At 36.7% G+C, this 27,393-nt stretch overlaps 1 protein-coding gene across 1 annotated transcript in view; it reads right to left on the bottom strand.

The window, feature by feature from the left end:
- The window catches only part of LOC131152964 (suppressor of mec-8 and unc-52 protein homolog 1), a 97,239-nt gene that overhangs the window by 35,654 nt on the left and 34,192 nt on the right, over nt 1-27,393 (bottom strand). Inside the window, exon 9 of the mRNA XM_058104948.1 lies at nt 15,565-15,660. Within this exon, the coding sequence (XP_057960931.1) occupies nt 15,565-15,660 (96 nt within the window). The remainder of the gene's footprint in view (nt 1-15,564; nt 15,661-27,393) is intronic.

Below are 27,393 nucleotides of genomic sequence, written 5' to 3'. Positions count from 1 at the left end.
GAACATTTCTATTAGGCTCAGACTGTTCCTTCTTCCAGCAATGTCTTATTGAATCAAGATTAGCAGTTTCTTCCTCCTGTTGCTCTTCATTCTTTTTGCTTTTCTATTTAATTACAATTATTAAATAAATAAGCTAGAAACAGTCTGCCCTTTGCAGCACACTTTGCAGTTCAAACTATTCAGATTTTTTTAGGGTCAAAATTGTTGAAGGAAAATCTTGAGGATTTTCACATTGGGGGGTCATATATGCATATGCTTGTCGCTTAGGATAAAACTCCTATTGACATTTTTTGTTGACAAAATAGTAAAAATTATATATATAAACAGGCATGTGTAAATATATGTATATATCTAAATGTGTACATGCGATTAATGTATGGGTGTGAGTGTAGCAATTTATTAGTGAGAGCATGTAGCCAAGGGTCAAAATCCTAAGACATTTTTTTGCTAAGAAAATAGTATAAATAGGTATGTATATATCTAAGTGTGTATATGCGATTAATGTATGGGTGTGTGTTTAGCGACTTATTATTGAGAGCATATTATTATCATTACAATCCACGATCTGATCCTAAGACAGAAAAGGAGAAGAGGAAAGAGGAGGAGGAGGAGGAAAAGGAGGGGGAAAAGAAGGGGGGAGGAGGAGAATTACCTTTTCAAAACCCTACACATCTTAGTGCTGCCGGATGGATAATGTATCTAGAACAATGTACTTCTTGCAAGACTTCCTCTTTCAATCATGTGGAAGTGTGGAACACAAAGCCTGTCCAAATAACAAAGTCCTACATTAGAAGATTCTGTCCACCCTTTAGAGTGTGCACCCTCTTCCATACCTCTTCATATTTTTTTAAACTAAGGGTCATGTTCTTGCCCTTCGATAATTCACTCCAATAACGTTGATTGTGCCCTTAAGTTATATATACAAAACTTATCTCCTTGAAGGGTCGTTCACAAGTCAAATGAATCTATTGTTTCCAACATTTTCCACCTTCTAATTTTCAAATTTGCAAATGTATGTCAGGACTTTCTACTTAGCGCATCTACGACAACATTTGCCTTACCTGGATGATAATGGAGTTTAAAGTCATAATCTTCCAAATACTCCACCCATCGCCTTTGCCTTAAGTTCAATTCCTTTTAAGTAAAGAGATATTTAAGGCTTTTATGGTCTAGATACACTTCAAATTTGTTTCCATACGAGTATGAACGCCATAATAATGCAAACACAACAACAGCTAATTCCAAGTCACAAGTTGGCTAATAACATTCACGCGGTTAATTGTTGCAAATCTTGTGATCCATACGCAACCACCTTTTCCTTTTGCATCAACACGGATCTTAGTCCATTCAAGGACGCATCTGTATATACTACATAAAAAGAGTTAGTATTAGAGTTGTTCTCAATCAAGGTTTTAATTCTTGAATGGCTCTTTCACATTCTTCACTCCACACAAATTTCTTTCCTTTCCTAGTCAACTCAATTGAAGGCATGACTATTCTAGAAAAATTCTACAAAAATATGCAATATTACCTTGCCAAACCCAGAAAACTACAAATTTTTGCCACATTTTTAGGAGTTTCCCAACTCAATACAGCCTCAACTTTAGAAGGATCAATAGATAATCCATATTTGGTTATGACATGACCCAAAATTTTCACACTAGTTGTCTAGAATTCACATTTCTCCTATTTAGCAAATAACTGATGTTCTCGTAATGTTTGTAAAGCCAATTGCAAATGTTATTCATGTTGTTCTTGAGTCTTTGAATATATCAAAATATCATCACTAAAAATTATTGGTCTAAGTATGGTTGTCAAGCTTGATTCATCATATCCATGAACACAGCAAGTGCATTTGTAACCCCAAACAGTAACACAAGAAACTCATAATGACAATATCATGTACGAAATGTCATCTTTGGAATGTCTAATTCCCAAATCCTCAATTGGTGATAGCCTAATTGCAGGTCAATCTTCAAAAAAATTGAGATCCAGCCAACTGATCAAATAGTTCATCAATTCTTGGAAAAGGATACCAATTCTTGATAGTAACCCGATTCAACTTCCTATAACCAATGCATAGCTTCAAATACCCATCATGTTTCTTAGCAAATAATACTAGTGCAGCCCATGGTGATACACTAGCTCGAATAAATCCCTTATTGAGGAGATCTTGTAGTTGCACTTAAGTTCCCTTAGTTCAGCCAGAGCCATTTTATATGGAGCAGTCAATATAGGTTCCATCCTAGGCATCAAATCAATAGTAAACCCAATCTCTTGTTTTGGAAGCAGTCCTAATAAGTCATCTAGAAAAATATTTGGAAATTCATCAACCATGGGTAAAGAAGTTCGAGTTCCATTAACTTGTGTATTTGCTTTCATTACTGCTACAAACCCCACACATTTTCCAAAATTCTATCTTTTCACATGCAACCCAGATATCAAAGATGAGAGCTTCTTAGTTTGGTCTCCATAGAAGGAAACTATCACCCCATTTGGATCTCTAAGTACAACTTTCTTTCAAAATCAATCAGCAAATGCATGATAAGTGGATAACCACTCCATTCCTAGGATTATGTCATAATCCATAATTTCCAAAATTAACTAGGAAGTGATGTTGATCAATATCTAAAATGCAATTTCAATCAATCTTTGTTCACATTTATAGTTTTTCCCAAAGTGAAGCAACATTAAGAAAGCTACTCAAATGTTCAAATTCCAAACACAACATATTAGCGAAGGACATAGCAATGTAGAAGTAGGTAGAACCAAAATTAAATAAAACCCTTGCTCAAGTATTGTGTAAAACAAAGCCTTCATACACAAAGTCGGTCCCAAGCCAGGATTAAGGAGCAAGGTTGTGTTAGGTAGCTGGCAGCCAACGCAAAACTTCATCAGATCTTCTTATCATGAATTCTTACCAAAATCACCTAGATCAAGGGAATAGATCGGGTCAGTATAAAAAGGAGAGGGTCACTAAGTTAGTACAAGAAACTAAGATAAGATTAGCAACTTGGAATATGGGGACTCTTATGGGAAAAAGTATGGAAATAGTGGAAATAATGTTTCGAAGGAAAATTAATTTAGTCTACCTTCAAAAGACGAAATGAGTAGGAGAGAGCCAGAGAAATTGAAAATTTGGAATTTAAACTTTGCTACACTAACAAAGAGAGACATAAAAACGGGATGGGTATTATTGTAGATAGAGACCTAAAAGATAATGTAGTAGATGTTAAAAAATAGGGAATAGGATCATTACAATCAAGTTAGTTTTAGGCCTAGAGATAGTGAACTTCATTAGTGCATATGCTCCCCAAATAAGCTTAGCAAAAAATCTAAAAAGACAATTTTGGGAAGATATGGATAGTATTTTACAAAGGGTCCCGATGCGTGAAAAGACATTCATAGGAGCTTATTTGAATAGTCACATTGGGAAGGATAATATAGTGTATGAGAGGATACATGGAGGCCATGGATATGGAGATAAAAATGAGTCCAATGATACAATCTTAGATTTTTCAATGTCTTACGATTTGGTTATATTGAATACTTGCTTTATAAAAAGAAAAGAAAACTTAATAACTTTCAAGAGTGGGTACAATATAAGTCAAATAGATTTCTTTTTAACTAATAACAGGGACCGTCTATCTTGTAAGGATTGTAAGCTATCCTAGGTGAAAGTTTGGCTACACATCATAGAGTCTTAGTATTAGATATACATATTAAAGAATGAGAGAGAAGGAGTAGCATAAACCAACACAAGAGGACTAGATGGTGGAACTTGAAGAGAGATAATATAGTAACATTCAAATATAAAATGAAAAAAAGTGTGATTGAACAATAGGGGATGAGGTTGATGCAAATAATGTTTGGAATAAAATTGCGAATTCTATTGTAAGAATAGCAAAAGAGGTTTTAGGTGAGTCCAAAGGATGATACTTGCGTAGTAAATAAGTTAGTGGTGGGATCAAGAAGTCCAAAAAGCCATCAAGACAAAGAGAAATTGGTATAAGATATGGCAAAATTGTAGAAATATAGAAAATCTTGAAAAATATAAAGAAGAGAGAATGCAAAAAAGACTATCAATGATAATGTCTTAATTAGAGAAGAAGATATAAAATAAAGGTGGCAGAGATACTTTGATAAGTTGTTCAATGAAAACGAAAATGAAAAAATTGAACTTGGAAATGACAAATGAAAAGAAGATTATAAATAGGAGATTTATTCGTAAAATTAGGGTCCTTGAAGTTAAGATGACATTAAAAAAATTAAAAGTGGAAAATCTATAGGGCCAAATAAAATACCAATTGAAGTTTGGAAATGTTAAGGAGATAAAGGAATTGTTTGGTTAACTAATATATTCAATAATATTATAAAAACCAAGAAAATGACAGAAAAATGAAGGAAAAGTATGTTAGTACCTCTATATAAAAACATAGGCAACATTCAAAACTATAATAACTATCGTGGAATTAAGATTATGATTCATACGATGAAATTATGGGAAAGGGTAATTGAACATAGAATAAGATAAGAAATGAAGATTTCACAAATCAATTTGGTTTTATGCCTGGGAGATCGACAATAGAAGCTATTTATCTTTTACGAAATTTAATGGAAAAGTTTAGGCAAAAGAAGAACTTGCACTTGGTTTTTACTGATCTAGAGAAAGCTTCTGATAGAGTACCTAGGGTAGTGCTTTGGTAGGTATTAGAAAAGAAAGGAGTTTGCAGTGGATATACGGAGGTCATTAGAGTCGTGACTAGCGTCAGGACCGCAAGAGGAGAGTCTAGAGAGTTCTCAATCTCAATAGGTGGTCATCAAGGTTCTACTTTGAGTCCTAATCTTTTTACTTTAGTAATTGATGAAATCACTAAGGAATATCCAGGATGAGATCATTTGGTGTATGTTGTTTGCAGATGATATCGTGTTGATTGATGATAATAGGAGCGGAGTGGAAACTAAGCTAGAACTCTGGAGAGCCACATTAGAGTCTAAAGGGTTTAGAATAGGTAGGAATAAGACTGAATATATGAAATGAAATTTCAGCAATGTAAGGAGTAGCAACAAAGGGAAGATTAAATTGTTTAATCAAGAGATTAGATTTAGATATCGAGGATCTATTATGCAAGGTGAAGGGAAAATTGAAGAAGATGTATTACATAGAATTCAGACAAGTTGGGTAAAATAGAGGAGTGTGTCAGGTGTGTTTTGTGATATTAGAATACACTTAAAATTAAAAGAAAAGTTTTATAAGACAGCTATATGGTCAACTATGCTTTATGGTTTAGAATGCTAGGAAACTAAGAAACAACATATGCAAAGAATGAAAGTTGTTGAGATGTGTATGCTAAGGTGGATGAGAGGTTTAACATTAAAAGATAAAGTAAGAAATGAACATATACGCAAAAATTTAGGCATGGCACCGATTGAAAACAAGATAAGAGAGGCAACTTAGATAGTTTGGACATTTAAAATGCAAGCCTAGTAGAGCAGGTGTGAGGATGAGTCAGTTATGGTCTCTAGCATGGTATTAAATAACGGCCGTTACGTAACGGAAAAACAGGTCTCCAATACCGTTTCGGGCCACATTAGCGGCGAGCCAAAAATTCACATGTGTAACGGCCGTTACGGAAATGTAAGGGCCCGTAACAGCCGTTACACTAATGTTATGGAACGTAACGTCCGTTACGCAGCTTCGAGCCTTCGAACCCTTACATCTGTCGTCCGCAAGCTGAGTTCAGTTCCCTCTTCACCTGAATCACTCTTCGATTCTTCGTCTCCTTCATACGTACAGCTTCGATCTACTGATCTGAAGCTTTGAATCCCTAAAACCCCCAAAATCTGCTTCGTACAGCTTCGTCTCCCTCAGTCCGTCATTCGTCTGCTTCGTCCAAGAACCCAAAAATCAGCAAGCCTTCAATTCCTCCATTCGAAGCCTTCGATTCCTCCAAAATTTGGAGCCTTGCAGGTTGCAGCTGCAGCAGGCCAGCAGCTCTCTCACAGTCGCAGGCTCGCAGCTTCCATGGGAGTGGGAGTTGGGAGTGGGTATTGGGTAAGTGGTAACTAGGTAGTGGGTGGTAACCAGTGGGTATGTAATATGTATGTTGTTTTATTATTTCAATTTATGTTTTATTGCTTAATAATTTATTCTGTTTTATTATTTCAATTTATGCTTTATTGCTTTATATAAATTGTAAATTTCAGTTTATATAATTAGTATATAAATTGTAAATTTTAGTTCATTTAATTAGTATATAAATTGTAAATTTCCGTTTTAAATTTAGTTTGTTTTATAATTTCAATTTATAGTTTATATAAATTATAAATTTCAGTTTATTTAATTACTAATTAGTATATAAGTTGTAAATTTTGTTTTATAATTTCAGTTTATAAATATAATTAGTATATAAATTTAGTTTATTTATTATTTAATTAAAATACAAATTAACAATTATAAATTATTAATGATTGTATAAGTAGAATTTATTAATTAAAATAAAAAAATTAGTATAAAGTTTTTAAAATATAAAATTTATAGAGTTGCTTAGACTCTTAGAGAGTTAGAACCTAGAACTTAGAACTTAGAAACTTAGAGTACAGATTTAGTAAAAAATTATTAACTAATATTCTACATATTTATTTTTTTAAATACCTTGAGGTCATTGACAATTAATAATTTAATATTAGATCTACAATTTATAATAAATTCTAATTTGTACACAATTAGTCAAGTCTCAACTCTTAAGTGACTCAAGTTCAAGTCTATTACCATTTAAATAATTAAATTGTAAGATTTACAATTTCATATTTATTTTGTTAAATTGTAAATTTTAAAGTAATGTAAATTATTAAAAAATATGATTTTTTTCTATAAACAGCGCACTAAAATTAATATAAAAATCATAATGCCTATTAAAAAGCATTTGTAGGTTGAATGAAAACCTTTAAAATTCATTAAAAATCATGTATTAATGGATTTCATGCTTATTTTTCAATTTTGGCATGGTTGTGCATGCGTGAAAAAAATTCACGACCGTTACGCCTGCTTCCCGTTACATAACACTCACGTCTCCCGCGTCCCGCGAACGTTACGCAACATTACCCGCGACCGCGATTTCAAACCATGGTCTCTAGCATGAAAAATGGTACGGGTAGGCCTAAAATTACTTGGAATGAGGTAGTGAGGAAGGATTTAATAGCCTTTAATCTAATAGAGGAAAATTCTTTGGATCGGGTGAATTGGTGGAAAAGGATTCATGTAGCCGACCCCACCTAGTGGGACATAAGGCTCACTGTTGTTGTTGTTGTTGTCAAGTGTTGTGTAAAAAAAGCATACCTTCCACTATAGAATTGCTTACCTCCTTATTTGGTTGCTCTCCATGATGCCAATGTTGGGATGGTGCAATGGTATAAAATCATCCTTGTACCTTATTTTTCTAATTACTTCCCCTTTCCCTCATACGAAGCTTCAACCATTGTTGGATTTGCAAGAGCATTCAGCTGGGTTGGTTGCACTGAATATTAAGGAAAATTCAAGATTGGGGAAGGATATGGTTGATAAGAATCATCCTTGTACCTTATTCTCTAATTCCTTCCCCTTTCCCTTATACAAAGCTTCAAGAACTATTGGATTTGTAGGAGCATTTAGCTGGGTTAAGTTGCACTAAAGATCGAGGAAAACCCAAACTTGGGGAAGGATATGGTTGATAAGGTCTAGAACGAGAGAATAGAGTTGCTGGATGCTGTTGTCTTCTCAGCATCATTGGGGATTGAGAGTCAAGACACTCCCTCCTTATATGCCCCTCTTGCCCACACTCATAACACTTCAAAACCCCATGAAAGGGGCCACTAAATAAGAGCACTTTGTTGTGGTGCTAGAGAAACTTTCAGATTCTTTCCAGCTGACCCAGTTTTGCTAAATGAGGATTGCTCAAATTTTTTAACTGTCTTCAATACCTTGTTCTACCAAGAAACCCTTTCTACTATTTCTCCAAAACTCTCAATCCTTAGGGCCACAAGTTTAGACCTACTAGTAGGTCTCAATCCCCTCTCAAGCTTTTGAACCTTTAATTCCTCAATGTTGACTAGTTCTTGTCCAAACCGTGGCAATTCAGCAAATTTTCTTTCATATAGTTCCTTCGAGTCAACTGCATAAATTCCTGTAATTTGGCTTCTCAGAATGCCTTTCAGAATTATTTCTCATTGAAAACTGTTTCAAAGTCAGCCCAGCTCATACCCTCAACATCTCTTCCCCATTACACAGATTCCCACCAATGGTCAGCCTCACCTTCAAATAGAGAACTTTCAAAGATGACTCTATACCCATCTGGCATTCTAAGCATATCAAAAAGTTTCCTAACCTTCCGCAACTAGTTCTCTAACTCTAGGTTTCCTGCAAAGCTAGTAGGCCTTAACCCTTAAGCTCCTTCAGCATATTCATTCATTTTTCAGCAATTGTCTCTTCTAGTACATCTTCCACCATTGGTTGTTGATTCAACTGACTTTCATGATTATTTTGCTGAGTTGGCTAATTATTTTGAGCCATTGTAATTATGACCTGATTAATACTCCATAAGGCTGTATATATCCCAGCTAAACTCTCAGATTCCCTTGGAGCACTTTGATCCTAATTAATACCATCTTCTGGTGGGGCTGAAGGCGTCAAACCACCCCTTTATCATTCTCCTTAATAAAAATAGCTGTCAAGTGTTTTCATGTGCTCAATAAATATTACCATGGACATGTAATTATTAACAATCCTAACTAAGCTACACAACTAGTCGTATTCATTATTTTAATGTATATGCCTAAATCTACCTAACATAATCCGCAAATGATCTAACCACATGCAAGTCAAAGGACCCAACCACGTGCCGCTCAAATTAATATTATTATTGAGATTTTGATTAAAATAAATGACCTAACTAGAAGACAGGCCTCTGCCTCCATTTATAATACAAATCAAATACATTCTAATGACAATAATACCCTTACTAACTCTCTCTAATTAACACACTAACAAACTTAATGATAAATACTAAAAGACATAATTAACCTCTAACGCTCCCCTTTAAGCTGGAGCATAAATATCATATGCTCCTAGCTTGTTACAAATAAATTTAACACGAACAACCCCCCCCCCCCCCCCAAAGCTTTGGTGAACAAATCAGCAAGCTGCACATCAGACTTCACATAAGCGTAGTAATGAGCTTCTGCACAGCTTTTTCCCAAACAAAATAGCAATCAACTTAATGTGTTTCATTCGCTCATGAAAGACTAGGTTGGAGGCAATATGAAGAACAGTCTGATTATCACACATCAACTTCATAGGCTAAGAATTTGAGAAAACCAATTCATCCAACATGTTCTTCAACTAGACAAGTTCACAAGTAGTGTGAGCCATAGCTCCATATTCTAATTCAGCACTTGACCTGGCCTTCTTATTCTTCCAAGAAACCCAATTACCACCAACCAAGATACAATACCCGATTGAGGATCTTTGGTCCGAAGGCAACCCAGCCTAATCCGCACTTGTATATATCCATGAATATAAGTGTGACCTTGATCACGATATAAAAGACCTCTCCGAGGTGCACCTTTGAGATATCTCAAGTTGCGAATTACCGCATCACAATGACTTTTCCTCAGAGAATCTAGAAATTGACTCACGACACTTGTTACAAAAGATATATCCAGTTGAATGACTTTGCGATAATTCAACTTTCCAACAAGTCTCTGGTATTGTCCAAAATTAGGCAACAAATCACCCATATTTGACACTAAATGTTAAGATCCATGGGTGCATTAATTGGTTTGGATCCCAAAAATCCAATTTCATCCAACAGATCAAGAACATACTTCCTCTAAGAAAAAACAATTCCTATACGAGATCTAAATACTTTTATACCCAAGAAGTATTTCAATGGTCCCAAATATTTGGTTTGAAACTTATTCTGTAGAAAAAGTTTGAGACTTTGAAAGCCTTTATCATCATCACCTATAATAACAGTATCATCCACATACGCAACAAGAAGGATCCTACTTGATGAAGTATGACTATAAAGCACATAATGATCAATTGCCACCATTGAAGACCAAACTCAAGTACTACAGCAGTGAAACGGCCAAATCATGCTCTAGGAGATTTTTAAACCATATAGTACCTTCTTGAGCAGACATACTAAGCTTGACTCCCCCTAAGCAACAAACCCATGTGGTTGCTCCATATAAACCTCCTCCTCAAGATCACCATGCAAGAAGGCATTCTTCACATCTAATTGATCGAGACGCCAGTGACAAGTGCTACAAGGAGATGAACAGACATACTGATGTAAGTTTGGCAACCGGAGAAAAGGTGTCAAAACAACCCACACTTCTTTTCTCCTCTCATCATAAGGAACTGATTGGAGCAAGTGGTCAGATTTTCCTAATCCTACTCAATAAACCCGAACAGCTTTAGACCATTCAACATAATTCTTTCCATCCAACTTTTGAGTTATTATCTGTCGCAGCGATGAAGGAAGCATTTTTTTAGGATTCATAGACTCCACCCCAACACTCACAAACTAGCAGCCACACCAATGTCAAACAAGAAAAACAATCAAACTAATCAACATAATTACAAATGATGTGAAGCACCGATACAACCACGAACGAGGTAAATGACTTACCCATTGATATAGCACTACCACTACCTCACAATTCAACTTACGAACACTACCACGGCCCCCAAGAAACTCACAAAAAAGCCTTTAAAGACACCGAAAAACTAACAGATTACCACAAGTGCATGTTCGAAAAAGGTTGGATCTTTGAGCAAAAAACATGCCCTACAACTTGATAATATGGTCTAGAGAAGGAATCAGAACATCGCAGAGGGAAAAAAAAAAAGAAAAAGGTGGCCAGAAACTCTCTCACGCGCCAGCGCGTGGGGCTGTTGCCAGCGATGTGGTTTTCTGAAGGGTAGGCTTCAAAGGGTTTTATTTTTGGCTATATGGTTGGTTTTGTAAAATAATGAAGGATGGAGGTGGATTTGAGAAGGGGAGCGATGGGATGCTTTTTTCCGAAGATAGCTGAGTATGATAGGGTTTAGGTTGGATCATGCCCTCATACCATGTTGAAATTTTGATTAAAATGAATGATCTAACCTAAAGATAGGCCTCTCCCTCTATTTATAATACAAATCAAATGCATTCTAATGACAATAATACCCTTACTATCTCTAATTAACATATTAACAAACTTAATAATAATACTAAAATACATAAATAACCTCAAACAATTATCTTGCCGTCTCTTTCTTTAAGCAAGGCCCAATGTAAGCAAAGCTCTAAAACCGCTCTGTCACATCCCTATTTTTGGCATGTGACCAAGTAAAAGTGAATATTTGTTAAAAAACACAAGATACATAGAACATCTTTCAGTGACAAGTTCTCTCTTTGCAAAACTGCTAAGTAGCCGCTGCTCTCTTGCGAACTCTTTTGTCCCAGTTAATAAAGGGAAATATATAGGTCATTAGCCCAATGTGCTAGGTGTCAACTCCTGGTTTGTGAAACTTCTAAATGGCTGCTCTCTGCTGCTGCTCTCTTGCGAACTCTTTTGTCCCAGTTAGTAAAGGGAAATATATAGGTCATTAGCCCAATGTGCTAGGTGTCAACTCCTAGTTTGTGAAACCCCTCTCTCTCTCTCTCTCTGGATCTTTGAGCAAAAAACATGCCCTACAACTTGATAATATGGTCTAGAGATGGAATCAGAACATCAAAGAGGAATAAAAAAAAGTAAAAGAAAAAGGTGGATAGAAACTCTCTCACACGCCAGCGCGTGGAGCTGTTGCCAGCGATGCGGTTTTCTGAGGGGTAGGATTCAAAGGGTTCTGTTTTTGGCTATATGGTTGTTTTCATAAGATAATGAAGGATGGAGGTGGATTTGATAAGGGGAGCGACGGGATGCTGTTTTCCGGAGACAGCCGAGTATGATAGGGTTTAGGTTGGATCATGCTCTCATACCATGTTGAAATTTTGATTAAAATGAATGATCTAACCTGAAGATAGGCCTCTCCCTCTATTTATAATACAACTCAAATGCATTCTAATGACAATAATACCCTTACTATCTCTAATTAACATATTAACAAACTTAATAATAATACAAAAATACATAAATAACCTCTAACAATTATCTTGTCATCTCTTTCTTTAAGCAAGGCCCAATGTAACCAAAGCTCTAATACCATTCTGTAACATCCCTACTTTTGGCATGTGACCAAAAACGCTGCTCTCTCCCTCTCTCTCTCTCTCTCTCTCTCTCTTCTCCCCCCCCCCCTCTCTCTCCCTCCCTCCCTCCCTCCTACCACTAATAAATCGAATCGAATTTCCAATATCAGTTAACACAACTTAGTTAATGACTAACATGGTTAGTATGAACTTGTTTAATGCAAAACAAAGCAAAGTAATGCTAATTTATCAAAGTAGTTTAAATTTATCGTGGCCTAAAGGGTATGGTTAGCACAACCAGTGGTTCTCTTCACATCCTCTGCAAACTCATCAAAAGCCAACTCGAATAGGTAGGACTTTTGATGCTCAAATGGAGGCCTTAAGAGCTAGTATGAACACCTTCCAATTCCATCGCCCCTTGATGCATTGATAAACTAATGGGGGGGGTGGGGGGGGGGGGGAGATGGGCACGATTGTGATCATAGAACCACATGAGATCTAATGGAACATCTTAGCAGTCCCATATTCAAGTCCACAATCACAGAATCCATGGTCTTAAAGGAGGTATTGTTGAACCCTTGGATTGTTATGAGCTGTTTCACCAGATAATGTTCTCAAATCCTAGCAGCCTTGAAGGTGGAGAAGACCATGATATTCACACAAAATCCATTATCAATGAAGGTATGGTGAATAGGGAAGTCATCCATGATACTCTATAGGTAAAGAAGTTGATTATTGTTCTTACACTTGGTACACATGTCCACCTTTGTGAAAATGATTGCATTTTTATAGCTCCTCACCATCTTTCTCATCGATTAACCAACCAAGTTGCATTTCCATACCGCAAGCATAATATCTAGATAGGAGCCATAGCCAAAACTCTCTTGGATCCTTTTAAAAACCCCAACTAATCAAAGAAATGTCTGAAGTGGATATCTTCATTAGAGTGCACACCACCAAATCATCCTCCCCAAGTTTTCCTTGGTGAAGACAGCTTCACGTCCAGACTCCATAGAAATGGGCACAAGCTCATTACTACTCGCTAAGAGACTTAATAGGGATCGATAGTTTGACGTCCAAATTCCATAAAAAGGGGCACAATCTCACTACTACTCGCTAAGAGACTTAATAAGGATCAAACCATGGCACCAAAGTGAGTGGCCCACTTATAATGATGGAGCAAGGGGTTATTCCAAAAATCATCTCCTTCAACAAGAAGCTCACCATTTCCCATCTTTCTCTAGAAAATACTTCCCAAAATAGTTAATCTTTCAAAGGATGGCAAATAACGCCATGCAAGTGACAGTACTTCAAATCCTTCCCTTAATTGGTGGCTAGCACTAACAATGGGGAGTTCCACCACCCCGCCCTTCATCAATTCATCAAAGAGCACCTTCACCTTGTTCATGGCACTTAGAAAAGCTGGCTAAGAATCAATATGCAAATGAGACAACTACTAAGGATTCATACTAAATCTATCCCCCATATGTTAGAAGGCGTCCACACCCAAACCTGTCCAATTGAATGAGCATTATCATTCCACTAGCTTTGGATAGAGTTGTTGGTTCTTGTAGCAGCCATCACAAGCATGGCAAAGTATGTACTACTCAATTCTCTAAGTAGATCTTATCCTAAATAGGCATCAATTGGATTCACATCACATCTAGGTCCCGTTGGATACATCCCCTCACAAAAGCACTCCACATAGTCCATCAAGTCTTCCTTGGGCTTCTGGCACACCCTCCTAGGAAAATTCACCTTCTCCTAAGTGAAGCAGAACTTATTGCAAAACACGTGGCACATTTGGCACTAGGTTTCCACTAACATAGGCTTAACTTCTTAAGGTTGACATACCATGTGTACCCCTTCCTTGCTAAGAACTTGGAGATCTCCTCAAATTTGAGGTCAACAACTAAAACCATAGACACTAGATGTCTCCACAAACTTCATTAAATGCTCATTGACGTTACAATCTTGCTAGTAAAGAGGTAGAATTTGGGTAACATAACCCTCATGGTAATGCAAGTAAGCGTTGACTCATTTACTGACACTAAATCCAATCCAAAGTGGTTGAGTTTCTTTTGCATGGAAGTGATGGGGGCGGAATTGGAGGTGAAAAGTGCTCAAAACATTGAGGTGAGGTTCAAGGGTTGTTTATAAAGTAGATCCCCCATGTTGGACATGTGGGAGGGGGGACCAATGCATGCAAAAAGATCTGGCAAGAACCGCCACCTATGAAGCTGGGGTAGAAATATACTACAAGGTTTGAGGTAGATGGATCTCTTTGGATCAGAGGTATACTATTGCCATGTCCTCTCAAATTAGGACGAGGAATATTGCTATACCCACTTTGAGGACAATTAACTAGAGGGGTTAAGGTAGCTCCTTGAGGCTGCTGGATGGGAGAGGCTGTGACTGATAGTAGCCACTGCTTAATTTAAACACCCAGATATTCTTTTGGAGAATGCTGAATATGTTCTTTAGACAGAACTAGAACATTTGTGTCGTCTGCATCCTGTAGGTGAAAGGGTGGATACCTCATGGAAGTGTATCAAATTAGAATGGATATGTTTGTAGGCTCAAATGCCAAATTGAACAGTGACAAGTGACAATGGTTGAGGAGGTAAGAGAAGCCTCATGTTGCAAATGACAAGTAGTGGACGCTCCAATAGGTTAAGAAAAGGTTAAAAGGTGTTTAGCCTTCCCAAATAAAACCCATATTTGGGCCAACAAAGCCCAGAACATCTCAAGACAAAGATTAGTAAAAAATTACATCTGATTATTCTCAAGAGTAATCTCCACTGCATAGTCTCAGGTTCAGCCTCCTATAGAGTGGCAAGCATGAAATTATCAGCAATCAAGTAGTAATTACATGCATTAAGCCCTAGTTGAGAGAACATTCATGGTTGGGCCAAAACAATAATTTTAGGTATCAACAATTTCCATGCTCAACTTCATGCTAACTCAGATTTTCTTTAATTCATGTTAGCTTAAATTTTATTTTCAAACCACCCACATTTTTGTGAGTGGTACTATCAACTATCTTTAAAATATTTGAATTTTTTTCTAATTATTAATTGCATTTTGCGGGGAAGAAAAGAAAAGAGAATATTTTTTAAAAAAGAAATTAAAATCATGCCACCCACTCATGCATTGCATCTCAATATGTTGGTATAATATTTTAAGACTCAACAACAACCACGCACGAACTCTATAACAGCACCAAAATGCAATAACAAAAAGCAGATGAAGCCATGCAGATAACATACCAAAGGAACAGGCAATTTAAATCAAAGAAATTTAAAAAAAAAAATCAATTTAAAACTAAAGGGGCACAATAGAAACTTACTTTAATTTTCCCATCTTGTGACCCAGATGCAAGCATCTCTGAATCTCTGCTGAAATCAACACAAAGGACAGCATCCTCATGCATCATAAATCTTTCCTGCAAAGTTTACACTAATCAGTAAATTCACAACATAGTATTTCAGAGAAGGCCCCACCTTGCAAAATTAATAATAATAATAATGATAATGATTGTGGGGAATTTGTTTTCAATCAAATAAATTCAAGGGAATGGGAAACCCATGATTATCTAATCATAACTGATTCAGCTTTTCTTGGCTCATTTATTAACAAAAGAACTACTAGTGTTTTGTCAATTGATTTAAGTTTTTCTTGGCATGATAGTATTAGCATGTTTTGTCTTCCACACATAATCAATGGTAAGGATAAGGCAGCTACAAAGAGGCTCAAGTGAGGTTGATATGATAATGATAATGTTGATGTAATTTGTTGATGATTATGATTATCATTAAAAGTTAATTACCCTTGTTTTTCATGCAGAGGGGTTGTTCCTTGGACTCAAACCCTTGAACCAACTGACCACAAAGGAGCAACCTGGCTGTTGATCCAAGGCCCACCCTCTTGGTTAAGGCTGCATACACTGTGATGACTCTCCCCCCTACCCTCGCAAAGCTGGAAGCCTTGTGGCTCGGGGACACCCTTTCCATTAAAAGTTAAATAAATATTAAATAATAATGAGCGAGGATTTGATTCTGTAAAAAATATCTATAAACGATAAAAAAGTTCAATTAATCCATATAATAAAAAAAAAAAATAGTAAAATAATTTTTTATTTATTCAGTTAAAATTTAGCTAGGTTCCACCCGACTTAAATATCATGTTCAAGGAAAGGAAATGCAAAGAAAAACAAGATGATAATAATGTGTAAATAAAAGTTTATCAATTTATTTCAAAAATATTTTATTTTCCTCTCACTTTCAGTAGAAATTTTGAATTCCAACATATTTTCATTTTCATTTCCTAATATTTTTCAGAACTATAACAGAAACTTAAAGTGAAAGAGTTTAGACATTCTAATAAAATTATACATTTCTATATTCCACTATGAATATATGTATATATATCACACACAGTTATATAACATATTTATATATGTAAACACACAAACATATTAAGTGCATAATATATATATTGTGTGTTACTATCAAACTCAAGAGTGGTCATGGTGGTAAGACTCCTCAAAAGGATAGCAAAGGTAGTGGGATCAACTCCACCCTCCTGTGCACGTGTCCATGTAATAACTATTTTTTAGATGAAAAGTGGGTCAACCCCACCAGCTCACCAAGTCCAGCCAGGTCAGAGCAGGCCACCCGGGTCTGGCCAGGTTGACCTTGGTTAGCTTCAATTCCGGTTTTAATAACTAGGCCGGACCCATGGAATGACCAATTCCAGTCCAACCAGATCAGACGGGCTGGTACAGTCTGGTTTTCGACACCATGCAGGCAAAGCTTTCAGCAGGGGGGTATGGCAATGGCACCAGTAAACCTGCATAGCTTTCTTTAGCAGGAGTTGGTTTCAACAGAATCTATTTTCAATGGTACTGGCACAAAAAAACAGCTGTGCCACATTGTTACTAACAACCTGCTTCATCCAAGTCTCCAAACAGCACTATTACCTTATACTTGTTCAACACATTAATTCTTCTTTAAAACCCAGATAGAGATATCTGCCTCACCTGAAGCCTCTCCCAACCTCTCAACAGCAGCTAAGGGACACACCTCCATAACTTATTCTTTTGAATTGAATCAATTTGATGCAATTACTCTCCCATGACATCTGGATAAATTTCCCGATCCGCAAACATCTCTCAAACCAACCCTATCCAATCCCTCCTCCATCACTCACCAAGACACCCTTATGAGACTCACAGCAGAACCCAACAGTTTCTCCACCAAACAATTTCCTTCCAAAAGAAAACTTTCAGAGAGAAAATTTTGCTAAAGACAAAGTTATTGGGAATGCAAAGAATTCCATATATGCAACCTCTCTAATTTCTATGCCAATGAGCTCAATGCGCTGGTCCTCCATGTATGACTTACTAGTTCTAATGTCAACATTCTTAGTCTTTCATGAATTCTTTGGACTTAATGGTTAAATATTGTGGCAACTCTTATTTTCTTGGGCTATTCTTCTAATACAATGGATTACTGTTTGAGTTTTGGCAATGGCTTGTTCAACATCTCAATGAGCCTTACATCTGTTTTTTCAACAATAATATATTTTCTTTCAATCGTTTCTCACTCTCTTAGCGTATCCAAATGATTTGAAACAATATCCAACTTGTTTCTGAGGTCTATGACATCCTCATAAAGATCTTCAACATCTTTGTTGTACTGTTGGTCCATATTAGTCTTTTCTACAAGGACAATTATGTGATTTCTTCAATCCTCGAACTAGCTCAAATTGTTCTTTGGTCACAATCACACTCCCCCTATTCTTGCATCATTTCAGCTTGTTCCTATGGCCATAGCAATTGAAACTGATCCAGTCAGGTTGTCATATTACCACTTTACCTAAAAGCTTAAGCTGTTACGTTGTGGACCAACTATGCATATCAAGCTTTAACACTTCCCCACACAAACAGCCTGACATGTGGAAATATAAACAGTCAATAGATAACACTCATTACAGGGAATACAATAACTTTTTAAACACCACATAATAAAGGCAGACAACGAGACTAGAACCCACGACATCCTGGTAACTAGCTCTGGTACCATGTTAGATTACCACTTTACCTAAAGCTTAAGCTGTTAGGTTATGGGCCAAAAATGTATATCAAGCTTTAACACAGGCACACTAATCAATTCAGTTCATTAGACTGGCCTGATTCAGTTAAATTGGTTAAAGACGAGATCGGCAATATGGCATTTGACTGGTTATGGCACAGGTTAAGAGAAAGAAAGCATCTCTTCTATTGCTGGCTTCCATGAACTTCATGACCCCTCTTCGAAGGGATGAAGGAGTTGGGCAACATTGGAGGGAGTTGGGGACTACAATAAATGGTCAAGGGGAGGAACAAGCAAGAATGAAGTCGCTAGTGGTTTGTCAAGGATAATGATGTGAGATGAGGCAAGAGAGGCTCCTCTATTTTGTGGTGACAGGTGGACCTTTGTGAGCAGCTGAAGAGTCTAGCAGTTAAGGTAGGACTTCAACTTGTCGATGATGATTAATAGAGAGGATCAGAGCTTCAAGATTTGTCAATGACAGCAGCAACTCCAGCAAGTTACAAATAGCTTCCTCGATGGCTTAAGCAACGAAATCCCCTTTGCTTGGGCACAAGGACTTCTTTTTTCTATTTTTAGCTAACTGAGAGAAGGAATTAGGTTAGATCACCATAGAGTTATGCAGAAACGGGGACATGACACAATTGACAATAAGATCGGAGATTGTGTTGCAAAAGTGATTGAAGATGGTGAAATGTAGGTTGTAATGATGATGACAGGAATAGTATAGTGATGGTGCTTGTCATTCAATGCTCCAAATACAGAACCTACCTACCTCCTTACAAACAAGGGATAAACCCTAAACAACCTCAATTCATAATATTTAACTCAGGCCTAGCATGCTTGGGAATCAAGAAAATATTTAAGGGAACCTAAGAAAACTAAATACTACTTTCCAAATTGCTAGACACCTAAAATCTACAAAAATTAGCACCAGATAAATATAATAGTAGAAAATATTTAAAAAATAGAAAAAATCAAAAAAAATGTTTTAAAATCAAGTAATCGACTTAAATTGCATTAATCTTGACCATACATGTCCTCTTGATGTTCTCTACCATTAAACCTCCTAAACTAAATTAGGAAAAATACAATTCCATGCAATAATCAACAAGAAACAATGAAGACAACAAGCAACCTGCCTACTGCCTGAAGCAATCCAAATAACCCAAGCATTAAACAAAGGAGTGTCTTTCAACTCACAATCCCTAATAAACCAATCAAAGCAACTTGTACTACATGTGACCTTAGAATCCCTCAACTTTTCATGCAAGCCCTAATGACATTAAAACTGCCCCTCAAACATCAACAAGAACCCACAATCTGTATAAATCCCCAAGCTCAACCCAGAAGGATCCATAACAATGGCGAGCAGAACCATATACATAAGTGAACCACCACTCCCTTGTTCCTGTAACATTAAGGAGGATCAACACAAAAAATAAATTAATAAATAAATAAAACCCAACAAGGGATCCACCTTAAAATTTGGAAGCAAATATGGAATCCCAAACAATTAACATAACCCCAGAGGCACCAGAAGAAGGCAGCCATGCTCAATCTTTGAATTTAAATTCCCAAAAGTTCCTATCAAAACTCAACTCATCAACAAATCTCTTAGGGGCTCGTTTTTCATTAAGTATAATGAACAAACAAGTGGTGACAAGTGCCAACACATTTGTCTGCCTTGCTAGACTTTAGTTTCTATTATATATTTTTCTGCTGTTGTAACTTCTGAAAACCTTGTTTGTTGCCATAGTACTTTGATATCCAAAATTCCCTTTTGCAGTTAAATCATTGCGTGCACAAATTTTAAATTAAAAAATTAAAATAATATATGTGAATTTATGAAATAAGTTTGAGTCCCTACAATATCTTAAAATTTTGAAAAAAAAAAAAAAACTAAAATCAGTCAAAAAATATTTTCACAATTTTTCAACCTTCACATACAATAGGATTATTCTTGAAGTACAAAAAATAAGTTTTAAAATATAATTATTAGGTAAATTATAATTAATTTCCATCCTTTATTATAAAATTTCTTAATTTGTATTCTTTTGTATTTTCGATATACGAATCATACATACATACATACATACATAAATATATGCATATATATAATTTCATCTAAGAACAAAAATGAGCATGCGTTCACTTGGGGATCATTTGGTATCACCGTCAAAAATTATGAAAACAAAAACCAAAAACAAGAAACAAAACTAAAAACCGAAGACCAGCAACATTTTTTGGTTAATATTTCTAAAACTAAAACAAATTAAAATTTTGTTTGAACAAATGCTAATTCTTTCCTTAAATCAAATAAAAATTAAAAATATGATGAAAACAATAAAAATACAAAAACGGGTACAAATTAAAAAAAAAATTAAACAAATTATACCTATTTTACTTAAATTTTATAGTTTAAAACTCACTTTTAGTGCTAAAAAAACAATCTTATTGTACATGACAATTGGAAATTAGTAAAGATATTTTTTTAATGCCCTTTATAAATTTATGGACATTTTTATTTAATATCATTATATTTTTATTTTAATTAAAAATTATGTAATTTTATTTTTATTTAATTATGAATTATGTATTAAATGAATGACTTAATCCACAAAAACTTAATTCTAGATATTAAAACAATTAAAAACTGAAAACAGAAATAGAAAACTAGCAACGTACGCAAACACATTTTCATGACTCATAATTTGTTTTTTCACTTTACAGCAACGAAAACAAATGACATAAATGATACTAACATCCCCTTAGGTCTTTTACTTTGTTTCAGTTTTGGAAACATTAACCAAACATGTTCCCAGAATTCAGTATTTAGAGTTAGTTTTCATTTCTGACTTTTGTTTTCAACACTTAATAAAAACAATATCAGGCCTAACCCTAACAACACCTCCCTAATCACTTCTCTTTTGATACTATCACCTAATCCTCTAACATCCCATCTCCAAATCTTTAAGGAATACCCTTTTCTTCCTTTTCCTGACCATAATTAATGGAAAAAAAAAACAGGGTTTTGGACCCACTATGGTTTCAAAGTGCCATCAATCCTTCTGCGCTGCTTGAAGCTCTACACTAGGGTTTAATGTTCCATTTGCATTTCTAATGATCTCTCTTTTCTGTTAAGTTTCACAGGCTCAAAACCCTAGTTCCTTCTGGTAGATACCTTTCAATTCTACGGTTCTCCTTGCTTGGGTCATTCAAGACAATGACTCTCCTCACCAATGATTCTCCTCATCATCTCCATCATGCCAACTCACGACCTGGGAATATCTATCATGACAGAACTCTAACCTTCCCATTCCCAACCCCTTTGTCTGGAAATCATAAGCCAATAATCTTTCTGTCCTTCACACCTAGTCGCCTTCTCTTTTGATAACCTATTTTCCGCTATAGCTTCTCTTCATTTCCAGAACCTCTTTCAGCAAATTCTACTTGGCTATCAGAGTCTGGTCAACCTACCACATTGTGTTGTCCTTTATTTCTCACATTTGGGAAAGGCTTTTAAGCAACTCCTCGCTGGTTTTCAGAGTACACTCAAGCCATTTTGATGAGAACCTCCGACAGCTTCTTTTGGTTTTCTTTGACCATAAGCAATCCTCAGTCATGGCTTTTCTATCACTATTGATAGGACAGTGTCCTCCTTCGACTGGGTCCCCAATTCGCATGCGCTCAGAATGGGGGAAGATCTGAAGCTAGAGCATTCAGATGCACATTATTGGCAGATGACGAAGTTGACTCAACGCCAGTTCAGCAAAATCTGGACACAAAATTCTCAGTATCCTTGGGTAAAAACAAAAAAAAAATCCAGGAGGATCACTGAGCATGCGGCTGATATCAAATAAATTTGAACGCCTGATTGTCATAGAGAAATTCTTTTATTCCAGGGGAAGATTCTCCATAAGAATTCCAGAGGGTAAGGAGGCTTCCACTTGGTGGTCCTTTTGCAAAATTTTGTTAGAAGGTGAAGTAATAACGGTTTCAACAGAATCAAGGTCACTCTTGCAAAAACTGTGGATCAAGAGACGTAGTGAAAATGAAGGCAGAAATCTCAAGTTTAATGGGCTCACAAGTGAGTTCTGCTTTGCAGATATGGTAAAGCATGGAGGTTGTGGTGATCATAACTGGAAATCTTTTGGTGAAACTAGCTGGAAAACTCAACAAGGCAAATCGCCAGAAATGGAAGGAGGAAATCAGGGAGGGAGTGATTCTCAGACTATTTTCAGACGTAAAGCTCGTTCAAATGTTAAATTTTATTCTCTTAAAAATGGGCTGAAAGTCATTAATATAGAAAATATTTTTTTCAGTACACAGTTTGGACCAGGGGGCCTATGTTTGGAACCGGTCTACCTGTTAGGCTCAAGGTGGGTAAATGGGCTAGTCTAGCTTGGACAGATACGGAAAAGTCCCGGGTCATTAAAAACCCAGGCCCTGAAGGGGATTCTTCTTATGATGGGGGCCTGAACATAAACAATAAAGGGAGATGGGAAGGTCAGAGCAGCAGTTGATTTTAAACAAGGAGGGCAATCAATTTTCGCCAATTTCACAAATTCAGAAGGAGAAGTCCAGGAAAGGTGTTGCATTTCAAGCACCTAATCAGATCAACCAGGAGTGTGTTGTGGATACAGCAGAATTTTCAGAGAGATTTGTCATGTGAAGAATATGCAAGGAAGGCATTATATGCAGAAAATAATATTGAAACTGGAGTAATAAGCAGCAAGAATTCAGGCAGGGCTTTGAGTATGGAAAATACAGATTCATACAAGCAAGGAAACAGGCAGGCGGTGTTGTCGGATAATCAACAAATGGATCATATATCTGACTGGGATAATGAAGAGGAAGAATGGTATGAACTACGAAAACAACAATAATCTACTACTGGAACAGATTTGGGAATATGAGGATGTAGGCTTTCCTTCATCTCAGTTGAAAGATACAGTTAATTCAGAGGATGCTGCAAATTCAAAGAACTATTTGAGCAAGTATCAAACTGCTAAATCAACACAAAATGCACTCTCGAAGGAGGTAGGGACTCTGATCAAGTCGTCTTATTCTGATCAATCTGGTATGTTTCTTCAAGTTTTTCAATAGATTCAAAGAATCATTTTTATAAGGAAGCTTTGGTTGCTGATAATCTCTTGAGGAAATCTTTGTGGTGTTCTCCTCTCAATCTAAATTCTGGGTTTGTAACTTCTGATGTTCATAATGAGTCATTTAACTCTGACGAAGGCATCCTACCTATGCCTGGGGCTAATCTAACTGAAACAAATTATCTTTCTTGCCAAAGAGATTTCTATTCCATGGGAGGGACTTTAATCATTGACCCACTGGGAGGTGAGAGAGACAGCCGAAACCCACATGACCTTTTAGATAAATTGGGGTGCTCCGGGGTTAACCCATGAGGCCAGGTTGTCAAAGTGGCAATGTCCCCTAGTACTTATGAAGCAAAAAAAAAAAAATTGGAAAAAGAATAGCAAAAATTAGCCTCTTGCATAAATTATTGGGGGGGTTTGGCTCTCTTGATAAACATTGTCAGATTAAAGATATAATAGTCAAGGCTGCCCCTGACATTGTTATGATGCAAGAATCTAAATTGGAGATGGTGGATGGTTTTCTTGTTAGGAGCATTTGTAATACTAGATTTAAAGACTGGGTGTTGTTAGCATCTACTGGTTCCTCAGGGGGGGCATAGTTATTATTTGGGATACCAGATTTGCTAGCAAATTGATGTTCTCATTGGTTCCTTTTCTGTGTCAGCTCACCTAGAAATTATAGGCAAGGGTCAATGGTGGTTTACCTCGATTTATGGTCTCAAATGATCCTCGGCTGAGAAGTATTATTTGGGATGAGTTAGCCGTGGTTCATGGCATGTGTTCCCCTAGTTGGTGTTTGGGGAGAGATTTCAATGTCATTTGATTAGCAAATGAAAAATTGGGAGGCTCAAGAATTACTTGAAGCGTGAAGGGTTTTGATATATTTATTAGGGATTGTGAATTGAGGGACATTGCTCTTTCTAATGCTCACTTTACTAGGTTCACTGATGGCTGTAGATCTATAGCTACTAGTATTGATAGGTTCCTGCTTACTACAGACTGGGAAGATACTTTTCCAACTTTTACTCCAGAAGTACTCCCTAGAGTTGTTTCTGACCATTGCCCCTTGATTCTTGAATCTGATCCTATTAAATGGGGCCAACTCTGTTTAGGTTGAAAATATGTGACTTACTCATGCTGATTTTTGAGGTTTGAGGAGTTCGCAGGGGGAGTACACTGATGAAGGATGGGAAGGTTTTTGTTTTATGAAAAAACTTAAGAATTTGAAAGAGAATTGAAAACTTGGAATATTGAGACCTTCGGTGATGTTAGATGTAGGAAAAAGAATATTGTTGAGGAATTGGGGGCGATTGATAGACTAACTGAGGAGAATCTTATTTCTGAGGGCATTGCTGGAAGACATAGCCAGTTGTCCAAACAGTTTTAAGCAGGTTGTTTTAAGGGAAGAGATGAGCTAGAGGCAAAAATCTAGGACGAATCATGCCAAGAGTGGGGACTGTAATTCCATATTCTTCCACAGGGTGGCTAATGGTAGGAGAAGAAAGAATTTTATTAAAGAGATTGAGGATGATAGAGGAGATTACTAGGGATTTGAATCATATTCTGGGGCTGACTACTGATTTTTATAGGAATCTCTTTTCAAAGGAGGATAAAGGGAGAGTTATGATTGAGGGGCTGGACTCGTGTCCTATATCAGCTGATAAAGCAACCTGGCTAGAGAGACCCTTTGAGGAAGAAGAAGAGATTAAAATTTCAGTTTTTGAAAGGGATAGAGAGAAGGCCCCTAGGTTGGATGGTTTTACCATGACTTTCTTTCAGGATTGTTGGGATATTCTGGAGGGAGACCCGCTCAAAGTTTTTCATGAATTTTTTGATAATGGGATAGTAGGAAGGAGCATAAATTGTACTTTTATCAACCTGGTGCCTAAAAATGATTGTGCCGTGAATCAAAGATTTTAGACCACTTACCTTAGTCACAAGTGTCTATAAGATTTTGACTAAGGTATCATCTAAGAGATTGACTACTATTTTGGAGGACATTATCTCTCTTAGCCAGAGCACTTCCACAGGAAATAGACAGATCCTTGATGCTACTTTGATAGCTAATGAGGTAGTTGAAGATGCTGTCCATAGGAAAAAGAGGGGTTTAGTGCTAAAACTGGATTTTGAAAAAACCTATGATAGGGTGAACTAGAGCCTCTTGGACAAGGTTATGGATAGAAAAGGCTTTGGTCTGAGGTGGAGGAATTGGATTAGAGGATGCTTATCTCCTGTGGCCCTCTCTGTTTTAGTTAATGGTGAGGCTGGGCCTTGGTTTCATGCGTCCACGGGTATTAGACAGCGGGATCCCCTCTCCCTTTTTCTCTTAACTATTGTAGTTGATGGTTTGAGCAGGAAAATTGAGAGAGGAGTTGATTGGGGAGGATTAAGGTGGGAAATGAGGAAGTGTCATTTCAGTGATTTCACATCAACAAGTTGCAGATTATACTATGTGGGAAATGAGGAGGTGTCATTTCAGTGATTTCACATCAACAATTTGCAGATTATACTATTCTCTTCGTCACAGATAGCATGGGTTGTTTTTTTCTAATTTGCTATCCTTCAAGTTTTTGAGAAAGCTTCTGGTTTGAATGATTAACTTTTCCAAGAGTGGTCTGGTGAGCCTTGGCATTAATGTTGGCCCTTTTGTTAAGCTTATGGGTTGTGCAGTTTTGAATTGGCAGTTTTCCCTTAGGCGGCAATCCTACTACTGATTCTTTCTGGGATCCTGTTTTTGAGAGTGTGGCTAGGAGAGTGGATGGGTGGAAAGGAGCGTTGTTCACCTTAGGAGGTCAGATTACTCTTATCCATGCATATCTTTTTCCATTCCATTGTATTATCTTTCTCTTTTTAAAATTCCTGTGAGAGTGGGACGCAAGCTTGAGAAATCAATGAGGGAATCCTTGTGATTGAGTGGAGGAGAGAGTAAAAGAGATCACCTTGTAGGTTGAGAGACTCTGTGTGAGTTTAAAAAGAGGAAGGTCTAGGTCTTGGTAATTTGGTGTCCAAAAACATTTCTTTGGTGGGGAAATGGTCATGCGGCTTTCCTTTAGAATCTAATTCTCTTTAGCATAAGGTAATTTGTAGTAAATTTGGTCTACTACAGAATGGGTGGGATGCTAAAGTTGGGGTTAATATTACTCATGCAAGTCCTTGGAAGTTTATAACTCAGATTTATGATTATTGCCTTCCTAGAATCCAGTACATGGTGGGTAACAAGGAGCGAATTCGTTTTTGGGAGGACCTTTGGATTGGGGAGATGCCATTGGTTATTGCTTTTCCCTGTCTTTATCAAGTCTCTATTCTTCACGACACCCCTATTTTTTGATTTTTTTTTTCTTTTAAAAGGGATAGTCTCTTTTGGAATTTCCATTTTGTGAGAAATTTCAACAATAGAGAGATTGATCAGTTGGCTCTTTTAACCAGTTTGCTTGATTCTTTTCATGTTAATTTGGGGACTGATAAAAGGGTTTGGAGTTTGTATGCTTCCAGGAATCTCTTGTAAATATTTTTTCTCTTATTTGACTAGCAACCCTAATGAGGATCCTTTGGGTTTGAACTCTTCGATTTGGAAAGCTAAAGCTCCCTCAAAAATAAAAGCTTTTATTTGGACTGTCGTACTTGATAGAACTAATGCAAATGATGTGCTGCAGGTTAGGAGACCTTTTAAGGCTACATATCCAGACATCTGTGCTCTTTATTTTACTTGTTCAGAACCTGCATCGCATTTGTTCATTCATTGTGATTATGCTTGGAGGGATGGAATAAGCTACTTGGTATTTTAGGAGAATGTTGGGGGAGTTCAGGGGCAGTGGAGGACTTTCTGACTGTTTCTTTTGCTGGTTTTGGCAGGAAAAGGAAAGGGCAGCACTCTGACAATGTGCTTTTTTTGCAGTCTTTTGGGGGGCTGTGGACAGCATAATGCACGTATTTTTTTCTAGAGAAGAAGTCATCTCATTTGCTGGTCTGCAAAAA

This window comes from Malania oleifera, chromosome 4, assembly GCF_029873635.1.
Source record: "Malania oleifera isolate guangnan ecotype guangnan chromosome 4, ASM2987363v1, whole genome shotgun sequence".
NCBI lineage: Eukaryota > Viridiplantae > Streptophyta > Magnoliopsida > Santalales > Ximeniaceae > Malania > Malania oleifera.
Note: the sequence above shows the minus strand (reverse complement) of the source record. Positions and strands in the feature narration are given on the sequence as shown.